Source organism: Sciurus vulgaris (genome assembly GCF_902686455.1).
Source record: "Sciurus vulgaris genome assembly, chromosome: 10".
NCBI lineage: Eukaryota > Metazoa > Chordata > Mammalia > Rodentia > Sciuridae > Sciurus > Sciurus vulgaris.
In genome coordinates this window covers 120,240,000-120,253,177 of record NC_136470.1, presented here as the reverse complement: position 1 = coordinate 120,253,177, position 13,178 = coordinate 120,240,000, and the positions used below count along the sequence as shown (strand labels likewise).

Below are 13,178 nucleotides of genomic sequence, written 5' to 3'. Positions count from 1 at the left end.
TAATGTCTACAAGTCTAGCCAAACACTATGGGTTTATTTAGTAATGCAAAGTCTGTCATGATCAATTCCTCATAATTGGCTGCCTACTTACACGTTTTCATGGCCCACAGACTGTCAAGAGAACATTCATTCCAAGTTGCAACAGATAGGTTTCCATATATTTTTCTGATAAAATAATCCAATAGTTTATGAAAGATATTAGAACCCCCCAAATTAAAATGAGATAAATAAAATTTGGTGTAGTTAAGACATCAGCAGGGTGCTTGCCAATATAGGAGCAGATAAAAGGTCTTCAGATGGTGAATTCTATATATTATATTTTATCAAATTTAGTAATTTATAAGTAAAGCCTTGCCAAATTTGTGTACCTGTTTCCAAAGCAGAATTATTGTAGAAAGACTGCATTTCATTTTTAAAATCCAAAACATCTTTAGTAACTAAAAGAGCTATTCTATAACTCAATGCACTTTTTTTTTTAATGGTAAAAGACTCAAGGCAAGAGAAAGTTTTAAAGCTAGAAAAACCATCCTATTTCCTCATTTTACTATAAACATAAAAATCACAGTATAATTCTAGAATCTCAAAAGTAATAAACTGAATATATTTCTGAAATCAGTTTTTACAACTTTATTTTACAAGTAGGGAATGTACTTTTAACTTTACTAACATTTTCCCCCTGAAGATACAATCTGGACATTTATATATTCAAAGGAAAAATCATCAAAATAAGATTTACATAGAAACAGCCTCCTGGCAATGGTAACACATGCATGTTGTTTACTGGTCTCCAAATCAGTAAGAATTTACTCCAACCAAGGCTAAACCTTTGCTATTTGTAAGCAACTCCAGAGAAAACCAGTTTATATCAATTTACAATTTAGTCAATCAGGAAATGAGACTTCCAGGGAATGACTATACATCAGTCATTGCAGAGGTAACTTAAAACTCTTCTTTCATGTGCACTGTCCAATATTTGGAAGAAATCTATATGGTAGATAATGTGAATGTTAGTCTAAATTTATGCATTGTTTTCCAATAAAGTGGAGAAACTCCAAATGTATATGCCACAGAGAGTAAAGACTTCTTTTCCATGGTCAGTGCAGAATAAAATAAAATTTGACTTTCCTTAAAGTGCCTTCATCTCTTTACCCATGAAGACAGGTTCCACTTATTTGCCTTTGTCTTAAGTATATAATTCAAACTTCTAAAATGATTACATTTCAGTTTGTATTTCATCTGGAAACACTGGAGAGGATGATTTCATTTTATGGGTTAACTATCTTAAATCACTGTTGGTCAAGTTACTAGTAGTGGGCAATTTTTTTTCTAGGAAACAATTCCAAACAGTGATAGACACTTGCCAGCTCTCATCAATAGGCTCCCCCTGTCCTCCTTGTTTGTACTACTTTATTGTCCATTGTGGTCTTACCCACAGACCACAGGGATTACTAGAAAGAAAAAGAATACAGAGTAAGATTGGTCCTTCCCCAACCTTCAAAAGGCCAAGACATCTTGGTGGCTATGTCTTCATTAAGATTAATAACTGCCTACAATAGTCCTCTGGAGGCAAACCTTTTAGGACAGCTATTGATTTAGTTGCAAAGGAGAGCAAAAAGGAAGAACTACAGTATTTTCATAAAGTATAACAATTTAGTGAAGATACATACATTAATGTTGCCCTAAGTTTTATCAGTTTTGAATTTTTTTTAAATTTCAAGGGAATAGGCTTAAACACAGAAAAAGTAAAATATATGTCAGTCCATAATCTATATATTCTTCATCTTGGCCATGAGGTCTTCCAAGCTTTCTCCAGAGTCTTCTACAGTTACTTCAGGTACACAGTCTTCTTGCTGTCAACAAATGAGGAAAATACAGTGAAAAAAATATCCTTACAGAATTCTTTATGCTTAGGAATCAGTAAGCTTTAACCACGCTCTACAAGTTTATTAATTTCCTCCAATAAATACACCTAGTAATTTTTTTTTTTTTTTTTGTAGTTGTAGATGGACAGAATGCCTTTGTTTATTTTTATGTGGTCCTAAGGATAGAACCCTGTGCCTCTCACATGCTAGGCAAGTGCTCTGCCATTGAGCTACAGCCCCAGTCCATGCCTTGTAACTTTTTAGGAGAGACAAAGTCCATTACTTTCCCCACAAGCATTTGATTTACAAGGCAGTAATTTTCATATTCTTGACATCTCTACTTAATATTTTAATTGACCTAAAAATCATATGTATTTATGGGGTACTATGTGATGTTTTGATTAGTATTAGCATATCTATCTCTTCAAACATTTATCATTTCTTTGTGGTAAAAACATTTAAAAATCATTTATTTTAGCTTTCTGAAATATGAAGTACAGCACATTATCTAAGTGATGCTACTGTGAAATGGGATACCAGAACTTATTTCTACTCTCTTAACAGTAACTCAGTAGCTATTGACCAACTTTCCCTATTTCTCCCCCAGCCTCTGGTAAACATTATTCAGCACCTCAATATCTACGAGATCATGAGTGAAATATCTGTCATTCTGTGCTTGGTTTATTTCACTTAACACAATGACCCCTAGTTCCATCCATGTTGTCACAAATAACAGGATATCCTTTTTATATGGCTGAACCAGTGTTCCACAGTATATATATACACCATATTTTCCTTATCCGTTTATCAGTCAATAGACACTTAACTGGAGTTCATTTCTTGGCTATTGTGAATAGTGCTACAATAAACTTGGAAGTGTGGATGTCTGTTCAACATTTCATTTTTTTAGATATATACCCAGTAGTTGAACTGCTATTTCCACATACATTCTATTTTTAGAACAGTTCTATTTTTAATTTTTGAGGAACTTCATGCCATTTTCCATAATGCATCTACTAATTTATATCCCCGCTGTAAGGGTTCCATTTTCTGCATATCCTTGTCAGTTGTTATCTTTTTGATAACAGCCATTCTAACTGGAGTGAGGGGATAACCTCATGGTTTTGATTTGCATTACCCTGATGATTAATGATGTTGAGCAATTTTTCATATTTCTGTTGGCCATTTGTATGTCTTCTTTAGAGAAAGGTACTATAGGTTGTCTACTGTAGTATTTTTAAATGGTATTGTGGTTAAAGTTATAAATATATAAATCTCATATTTTCATTTAATCAAAATCTATTATATATGACCTATCAATGAGTAAACAAAACTACTTCAAGTTGGTATTTTCAAAGTTTAACATGAGCTGTATGCAACTCCATGTTAACACCAAACACTTCTTTCTCACATCTTAATGCCTATGGTGTAAAATACCTGAAACAGCAATTATTGTATTGGCATTACCAAATAGGGTAAAGATAAAAGAATTAAGTACACATTTTATCTGATATTCTCTTTGGATAAATCAGATTTTAAAAGTACCTTTTTTGGAATTGTGTATGCCACTGTAATTCCTTCTGGTAAGTCAGGAATTGGACCTGAAGAATTTTTCAATTCCTCTTCTGAAACCTCAGATACCAGCTCAATACCTGTTGAATTAAAACAGATTCTATAACAGTTCTGAAGAAACTTCATAAGTAATAATTATTCAAAATTTGTGTAATCTTATATTCTCTCCCACAGAAAATTTTGTTGGATGTAATGTCTTCAATTTATAAAAGAATTCCTACCCCACTCATTATCCTCATGTATTATCTCTTCCTCTTCTTGAACAGCCTCTGGTTTGGGCAGTAATGCTACCTTTTTCTGTAGAAATCAAATAATACCAGTGTTTTCAATCATTATCAGTTCTCTGAAGCATTAATAAAGAATTCAGACAGGGTTTTTTATGTTATCACAAACAAGAAAGGATTTTTATTTTTAAAGTATGATGGATAAATTAAAATTGTACAATTAAAACTATAAAACTCCAGAATCCATTTATCTTATAATCCAAATCTGTTTCTTTTGTTTGATTATTTAAGTTACTATCCTAGTCAATAAAATCCCTCAAACATTCTGACAGATTTGACATATACCTTGTATTCTTCCTGCTGCTTCCTACAATTTCTGTCATCACATTGAGGATTTGGCTTCATGGACATAGTAGGAAAAAAATCTTGCATTGCATTGTATCCAAGGTAAAAACTAACAGTACCAAAATTTAATAGAAACCTAGAAAAACAAAAGACAAAAAAAAAAAAAAAAAAAAAACCATAAAAAGTACTAAAAGAAAGTGATTTTTTTACAAATGACTTTGGAATATGTAATGATTTTTCTAACATGCAACTCAGAAAGAGAAATTTTCTATCTTATTGACAGAGCCCGTTTCATAAGTACATGCTTGACTATTTGCCGAATTAATGAAAGAAAAGATTACTCCATTTCATCAACTATAGAATGCACTATTCAGTTTTGAATCTCTAATAAATATAAAATGCTGGCATTTTATAAAGTTTTTAAACTTCAAGAAGCATACTGATTTCAGAGATCAAAATGTGAAAGAAGTTTTTAAAATACTGAGATATTAAATCTAATTAAAATTTTATTGTTTACTATGAAGTACACAATTACGAATGTATAGTACAATAAAATATTACATAAGTCTTCCATGTAAATACTACCAGATCAAGATACAGAGCATTCCAAGATCCCATAAAGTTCTTTTGTGTTTCTTTCCCCAACAAATGTGATTCCCTTTAAAAGCTTCTGTATAGAAGAAAAATCATGTGTAAACTTAAGTGACAAAAGGAAAAATACTTGCAAATGCATGTTCTTAACATACAAGAAAAGAAAAAAGAAAGGAAAGGATATTAAAGACAATTCACAGAAATATATGTACTCTAAACCTTTTTTAAAGAAATGAAAATTAAAATGAAATATGGATGTTTTGCTTATCAGAGTAATGGACATTCATACACACACATGAGTATGTGTTTTTAATGTATTCAAATTAATGTAAACATAAGGATTGAAAGTACACATACATATATAAAATAAAAATATATTTAAAACTAAATTTTAAAAAATTAAATTCTTAGTTCACAAAATAGTTTTATCAAAAGCATATAAAACTATTCAACATAATTAGCCCTCACTTACTTTAACACATTTTGTACCAAGATCCCTGCCACCACTCCCATAGTGGTAGGAAGACTGGCTGCACAAACACCTTCTCGTTTAAGAGTCTTTTCATCAATATTTGCAGCAACTACAAGTGGTGGTGCACACTAGGTATGGTGAAAAAGAATAAAGGGAAACAATTTTAAAAGAAAGAAGGAAAAACATGAGTTGTTTCAAATAGCATTCCATCACATTCAAGATTGTTTTTTCTTTGAATTGTAATACAATTTCAATTCCCCCAAGAATTCTAGTGCCTAACAATGAAAAATGATCTAAGATAAATAATGCATACCGCAAAACAAGCAGATTCTCCAGGAATTATAAGCTGTATGTGCCCTGAGACTGCATTTTCACTGACCCCAGATTCCATCCATGTTTGTCCAAGTTCGTTACAGGCCTTAATAGAAATAAGTGAAAACACAAGGAAGAAAACAAAAGCACAAAGTAATTTACTATAAATTCTTGCTGTGAAATGTTAGGGCTTACTCAAAATGAATCACCATGGGTTTCTAAAAATTAATTTTCAGGAAAAAAAGGAGTAAAGTTACAAATAATTGAATTTCTTGGCAATTATCATACTCTACTTAAAGAATAAACTATCAGTATTTAAAAACTGGTAAATCCATATTTATTAACTGAAACCATAGTTTATTAGATTTATTACTAGATTAATATAAAATTTATTTTTCTAAAATTTCAAAAATGAATCTAAAATAGTAATTGAAAAGTTAAAAACAATTCAAAAGAATTATTTTTGGAGAAATGATTTTAGTCGATTTATACATGCTTAACAATTTACATAATAGGTCAAAAATGTTAAAATCAACGGTGACAGAATAAATACAAAATATTCATTTATTTTAAAAATCGCACATCAGGACTGGGATAGTATCTTAGTACTAAGGTGTTTGCCTGATGTATGTGAGATCCCAGCATCTCAAGAAACAAACCAATAAAGTCACAAGTCCTTGCTTCTGATAAGCATCAGAGAGTGGGACAATTGAAATGTCTGTCATGCCAACAAAGCTAGACAGGTCCCACAACTATTATAAATTTTAAAAGTAGGCTAAGAGAACATTATAAATAAGCACAAAAAAGGGCTCAAATTCACAACTATTTTTAGGATGGGGATTGTATATTGATTGTATACTGGGGGTCATACAAGAATCTAGATTAATCCATGAGTATTACAGCTTATATAACAGAAAAACTCACTGTATTTATTGCCATCCGAGCTTCAAAATTGTCCACACAGCTAAGAACTAGATCAACAGAATTTCCTTCTTCTAACCCACCATGACTAGTCAAAGAAAACAAATTTTATTTGAAAAAGTATCAGGATAGAAAATACGTTCTAATTAGACTTTATTGTTCAGTCAGCTTTATTCTTTCATTAAATTTTTGAGCATAAGTATTTAACATTAAATATCTTGTATATATCAAATATTAAGTAACTATTTGAATATAAAATCAATTATACCATCATGGTAAAAGGGTGAAGGAAATATGAAGTCTATTCACAACACTTGCCCTATTAGCTTTTAAAATTTTTTTTTTGTCCTAATTTGTTGTACATGACAGTAGAATGCATTTATACATTTTGATAGATCATACATAAATGGAGTGTAATCTCTCTTTTTTCTGATTATACACACTGTAGGATCACACTGGTCATGTAGTCATATATATACAATGAGGTAATGTCTGTTTCACTCCACTATCATTTCTACCCTATTCATGCTTTACTACAAATACAAGTGTAACAAAAGCTAATTTAATATAATTCATGATTTTGGAGGTCTGACAGTCTCTGAAGAAAACTATCTTCAGAGAGTAGTATAATCTAGAACACAGAATTTAAAATGAGGGCCCCTTGTTAAAAACTATTATAAATATCAGGGGCTTTTTTGTTTATTTATTTATTTCCTTTTTTTTTTTTTTAGTACCAGGGATTGAACCCAGGGGCACTTAATCATGGAGTCACATCTCCAGCACTTTTTATTTTAAGACAGGGTATCACTAAGTTACTAAGGGTCTCACTACCTTGCTGAGGCTGGCCTCAAACTTGCAATCCTCCTGCTCTCTAATACATAAAAATTGCTATTTTAATAAACACAAAAACATATATTAATCTACCAATTTACTAAATTAATCAGTGGATTTGTCTAATACTTGCTTAATTGAGCTAGGCATTTTACAAAATATCCATAACTAAAAATTTTACCTTATTCTATCCATGAAATGTTGAAAGTTTTCCATTGTGGTTATATTATAGTTATGTACTTCAAAAAGAACATCAGGATTAATGTTCCTAAGAGGAAAAAAGGGAATGATTAAAAAGACTACTAGTAGGTATAGTAAGAAAAAGCAGAAAGAGCTAAAGAGCATTTAATGTAAGTTAGAAAAGTGGAATTAAGGCTATTCAAAGAAAATTCAAAGTCCTCTTCTACCTCTTTTTTCCCCACTTCAAGAACTATGTTTAAGTAAATGCGTAGATTGTCATAAGGATTGCAAGACCTGGATCAATCTATGTGCTGGGAGTTTCATCTTTTATTACTTCTGGTAGCCTAACAAAACAGCTTCTTTGTCCCATATTCAGTTCAGTATAGCGGGTGACAAACTATGGCCCATTGGCCAAATCTGGCCCGCCATCAGATACAACCTTCAAACTAAGAACAATTTTTTAAACATCTGAGAAAAAAGTCAAAAGAATAATATCTAATGGCATGAAAATTATGAAATTCAAATTTCAGAGTCCAAAAATAGTTTTTTTGGAGCATAGACAAGCTTATTCACTTTTATGTTGTCTACAGGTATCATCACACTATATCTCCTAGTTGAGCGGTTGCAGAGACCATAGGAGCCTCAAAGACTAAATTATGTACCATCTAGCCCTATACAGAAAAAGTTTGCCAAGAAGTAAAGGATTTCTTTGTGTAAGTGCAATCTGCATTTTTATAGGGAAAAATTTAAGACTATATATTAGGTTTTAACTCACACCAAATATACAAAATAAGATTTCACTGAATGTAGTCCTTAAATGTAATTCCATTTACCTCAAAGTATGTTCCGCTGCTTGAACTTTACTCAGTCCTGCTTGATGAGGCTGGAAGAAAAGTCTGTTCATATTGGCCAGTTCTACTTTGTCATAGTCAAAGAGGAGCAACTAAAATGAAAATATATTGCAATGAAAAACATTCCACAAAACTAAAATTAACAGCAAACTAGTGGACCTTACATTTGATGGGTTTAAGAGTTTGATGATATATTAGCTAACTAAGACACTAGGTGCCATATTATGTGAGCTAAAAACACAGTTACTCTTACCTCATCTTAAAGATGAGGAAACTAGGGCACTTGCCCAAAGGCTGAAGATCTTCATTTCTAACAAGCTCCCAGGTGCTGCCAAGGATACTACTTAGGACCAGACTTAGAGTAGCAAGACTCCTGCAGTTCTCGAAGTTTAATTAGTCCCTTGAACATCATCAGGATCACCTGGGAACTTGCTAAAATGACAATTGTTAGGTCTACCTGACACCTACAGAATCAGAACCACTGATGTAGGGTCTGGCAGTCTATGTTTTCATAAGCTCTCCAAGTGCTTTTGATAATATACTCAAACTTGTGAACCACTAATCTTCCCTAATGATCTCTAATATCTTCACCAAACATGTACCTAAGTCAGCTATAAGCAATTTTTGGCCTGCCTTTGTAAACCTCTTGAAAGACATCAAAATTTTAATGAATATTTCTAATATTTTCATGGTGTTTTCGTATGAATGAATGCATACCAATTCTGAAACCACTTTAAGAATTTGAGGTGGGCCAACATATTACGAAGTATTGATAAACTATATGGGAAAATGTTTGCCTTATCAAAATGAAAACCAAAAGGAATATAATTTTGGAAAGCTTATCTATTCAGCTACTATGTATCTAACATCATAGAACTTGGCTTTATAACTCTAAAACTGATGGACTGAATTCTGTTATAAGTAAAACTGATGGACTGAATTCTGTTATAAGTAAAACTGATGGACTGAATTCTGTTATAAATTTACTTTTCCCTCCTACCCACAATTCAAATCGTTTTTTTTTTTTTTTTTTTTTTTTAATTTTAAAAACTATGGATTTAAAAAATCTGGAACATTTTCTAGTACAAATTCAAGAGTAAGAAAGACACATGGTCCCTAGCCTATTTGTCATTTAATTCTATGTTTAATAAAATAATTTACATATGGTTCAGTGTTTCACTCATACTTTATCAATTTAACAGTCTTCTTTCTTAATTTCTATAACCTAAAATACGTAAGTTCAAATAAAAAAGTTCCTGGACACAGTCCTTGTTTAATTATATATCAGCTTTTGTTTGGATAGGGATATGTCTCAAACTTTTGGGTGGAAAGAACAATCTGAATAAATTCACAACAAATCAACAGACCATTAGTAGTAAAGAAAGAAGTCCTAACCTGTACCTGATTTGTTCCAGGAGTGAGTAGTTCCCTATATGACAGGCAAAGAGAAATATTTTTACCTTACCAATGCCACATCTTGTCAGCATTTCAGCCGTCACACTACCAACTCCACCAACACCTACTATTGCTACAGCAAAGGTACGGATTTTCTGTGAAATGCAAAATTACGTGTGTGCTGGTTAATTCTTCATTTAATTTGTCACCAGAAATTATTTCCACTTATTGAACTTGTTTTCAAAAACTTGGAAAGGGTTATCATACCTCATAGTCGCTTACAATTCCCATTCGCTTCAAGGCCATCAGGCGGCTTAAAACAAAGAAAAAATATTTTAAAGCCTACAATTGTTAGTTAATAATGATATAAACAAGCATACATCATACATAAACACCAAAACTTAATCATTACTCCTCTTTTAAAATAAGAGGAATCTTTCAGTTGACTTTTTCCAGATGGAACTAAATTACTCAGCAGCTTTAAACACACAGATGCTTGTGTATCCTTCCTGGTATAAACTGTGAAATAATACATACATTATTTAAAAGCTCCTTGTATGTTCTAAGGTGTAGCGGAGATCAAAACCTGCCCGGTCATTAACAGAAATCCTCTCTTTTGCTCTCTTCAATAAATAAATCTCCAATCTTCTCTCCTGGTGGGGAAGGGTCATTTGCTCAGCTACCCACAGTAGAGTGTCTTTGGGTTGTTTTTGTCAAAAGACTTTCTAGAAGTACCTGTACCTACCTATTCCTGAGCCTCTTGGGGGGATTCTGTGGTATAAGTTTGGATGCAGGCTTAAAATTCAACTTAGAATCTTAAATCAGTCATGCTTCATCCATCCAAGTTTCCAAAATAGTGTCACTATAATCTTCAAGTACAGGAACCCACTCCTCTCCCCCAATATGTTAATGAAAACCCTCTATTTTCTCAATGCAGGACTACCCTTTTTCAAAAATTTCTTTACTGTTAGTGGGGATGCATAGAAGTGAGAGTAAGCTCCTGTGGTCTGCCATCTTTATCTTCATGCTCTCTTTAATTTTATAAATAACCACTGAGAAGATTGTATTGCAACCTCCCTTTACAGATGTGGGGGAAAAAATCAGGATAATTAAGACAAAAAAAAATCAGAGTAACTTACTGCCCACAATCAGCTAACTGGCAATTTTAGAGCTGGGTTTCTGAGCCTGGGTGTTCTAATCTTGCTTGCGTCTCCCGTTTCTCCAAGTGCTTTAATCATACTCTTTACCACATATTTCAGTTACTTGTGTTGTATGACCATTATTCCACATCCATTTAGTCTCCCAAACTAAAGCAAAAGGACTTTGTATTTCTTTTGTATAATTTGATATAATTAAAATGGTGTTGAACACATACAAAGTCATTTCCTCTATTTTCCGATTTCTCTATACTTTCATAATTTTTTAACTTGTACTACATCTGCATGTTTACTTTTCTATCTCACACTGATGTAGCAAATTCTGGACGGAAAAAAACCATATCTACTTTACATCCATAGTGTCTGTGCATAAGAGCTACTCATAAAAAGGTACCAAAGATGGCTAGAGATTAAAAAAAGGGGGGGGGGGGGCTCAGTGTTTGAGCTGAATAAACAATTCAAAATGTTAAGACTGACCAAACTTTCATGTACAATTTCATTTCAATAAACAACCTGGGTATCAAAAGATATCTCCTCTGTAGCAATTTTAATAAAGTCAAATGGTATATATGAGATAGAGAATACTAAATGTTTAGACCTGAGTTCTGAAAGTTTTGTTTGTGATTATTACAATGTCAAGGGATCATCTTTCATAAAAATAATGTCTGAAAGATGACTTTAAATGTATAACCCAGATTCCTTTGCATTTTATCTTGGATGGAAAATTTCCAAGTCTCATTTGCAAAATTCAAACATACTGAAATATGACAAATGGAATAGTTTGCACTCATTCTGATTAGAGATAATACTTTATGCTTATTCAGTCTCTAAAGATTTTTTGATCATTAACCCTTAATATTTGGCAATCCAGTTAAAACATTCTCCCTTAACAATGCCACTGAGGCTTTGTATGTCACAAACAACTAAAACCTTTTTTAAAAACATCAAAAATCCTCATGTTCTTTAAAGGGAAAAAACAACAGCTCTTCCCTATTTCACACGTTAAGATGACCCAGTTTTTAGCCACACTACTTAATGGCTTATTTACTTTCACAGAGGAGACAGTGTCATGTGAATTTTTGATTAAGTCAAACCTAATGCCAGTTCAGGCTTTTGGCATTATTATTATTTTTTTTTCTGGGGATTGAACGCAGGGCCTCAAGAATGTGCTATACCACCAAGGCACATCCCCAGCCCCAGTTCAGACTTTATATATAAAAACTGAGGCATCTCTCTAAGCCTCACCTATAAAATGGGGGTAAAACCCATTAGCCCGGCTGTATAGTTCTTATTTTAATCACCGCACTGAATCTGACAAGCCTCCCTAGGAAAGGAGAGGAGAGGCAGGTCTTGTAAAGTAGAAAGGTCTGAGATACCTCAGATCAGGTATTAGGGTGCTCCTTCGCCCTGCTCCATCTCAATTACACTGAAAAGCCTTTATGAATCTCCAAGTTTAGGTTAGCGGGCTTTACGTCTGAAGTCTTCTGAAAGTTCTTAATCTTAGGCAGCGTGAGGACTAATTAGAGGCAAGAGCCACAGGAAGCTGAACACACGTCGGCCGCCGGCGCAGGAGCAGCACCATATGGAAGGCTCACTTGGGTTTTTAAAATCAGAGAAAGAACGTCTTCCGACCAGCACTAAGAAGTGGCCTTGCGAGTCAGGGAACGGGACCCCCGGACCAGGAACAGGGTGGCGGGAGGCCGAGCTAGCCGGATGGGGGCAGCGCCTCCCGCCTGACCACACCGAGACGGGAACCTCGCCCCCTCGCTGGCCTGCGACTGGCGACACTGGGTACCTGTACGGATTGGAATCCACCACCTCCGGGCTCATCTTCTCGATGCGGGTCCGACCGCCCGCTCCGTCGCCGCCACCGAGGGCCCGCCGACTTCTCTCCTGGGCAAGTTCCCTCTCCAGCTCCTGCACCCGCTGCTGCAGCCGCTCCACCGACTCGGCCATGGCTGGGACCCCCGCGGCCAACGCTCCCAGCCCGGGCCTTCGCCGCCGCCGCCGCCCCACGCTGCTGGACTGGGCACCTAGCCGTCGTCTTCCACGCCCAGGGACCTAGCGAAGGGCCCCCGGCGCTTCCAAGACAGACACGTCGCTGCTACTCCCCGAGACCTTCCAAGGTACCGTTTCCGGTGCGTCGCTGTCATCGCTCCCCTCAGCAAAAATTTGCCTCTTCTGACTTCTTGCTTCGCTGCATCTGCTAGAAGAAGCCGCCGTACGACTGGGGTTATAAGGACCCAGAGCACGCGGACGGCGATGTTGCCTTATAACTACGAGGCCAGGAGAAACACCCGGATCTTTCATGCCTGAGCTCGAAGACCTGACGGTCTCTTTTCCGAAGCGGACCGGCTAGGTCTTCCGCACCGTGGTGCATTAAATCAGGGGGAAGCGCCCCCTGCATCCTTATTCGCCCGCAGTTACCACTACAGCCCTCCGATGCTGACACTGACAGAAATTTC

General features: G+C 34.8%; 1 protein-coding gene across 2 annotated transcripts; it reads right to left on the bottom strand.

The window, feature by feature from the left end:
• Positions 1–880: 880 nt before the first annotated feature.
• UBA5 (ubiquitin like modifier activating enzyme 5) lies at positions 881–12,671 on the bottom strand. 2 transcript variants are annotated; one of them, XM_079101323.1, is made up of 12 exons: positions 12,509–12,671; positions 9,824–9,869; positions 9,622–9,711; positions 8,144–8,253; positions 7,312–7,398; positions 6,303–6,387; positions 5,380–5,484; positions 5,067–5,194; positions 4,004–4,139; positions 3,656–3,731; positions 3,408–3,514; positions 881–1,850 (listed from the first exon to the last, which is right to left on the bottom strand). In XM_079101323.1, exons 1-12 carry the CDS (start codon positions 12,667–12,669, stop codon positions 1,767–1,769), a joined length of 1,215 nt encoding a protein of 404 aa, XP_078957449.1. In that variant the 5' UTR covers positions 12,670–12,671; the 3' UTR covers positions 881–1,766. The 2 variants fall into 2 exon arrangements, 1 of the variants encoding a protein (XP_078957449.1); XR_013757395.1 differs by lacking the exon at positions 3,656–3,731 and having other exon boundaries at positions 1,708–1,850.
• Positions 12,672–13,178: the final 507 nt, after the last annotated feature.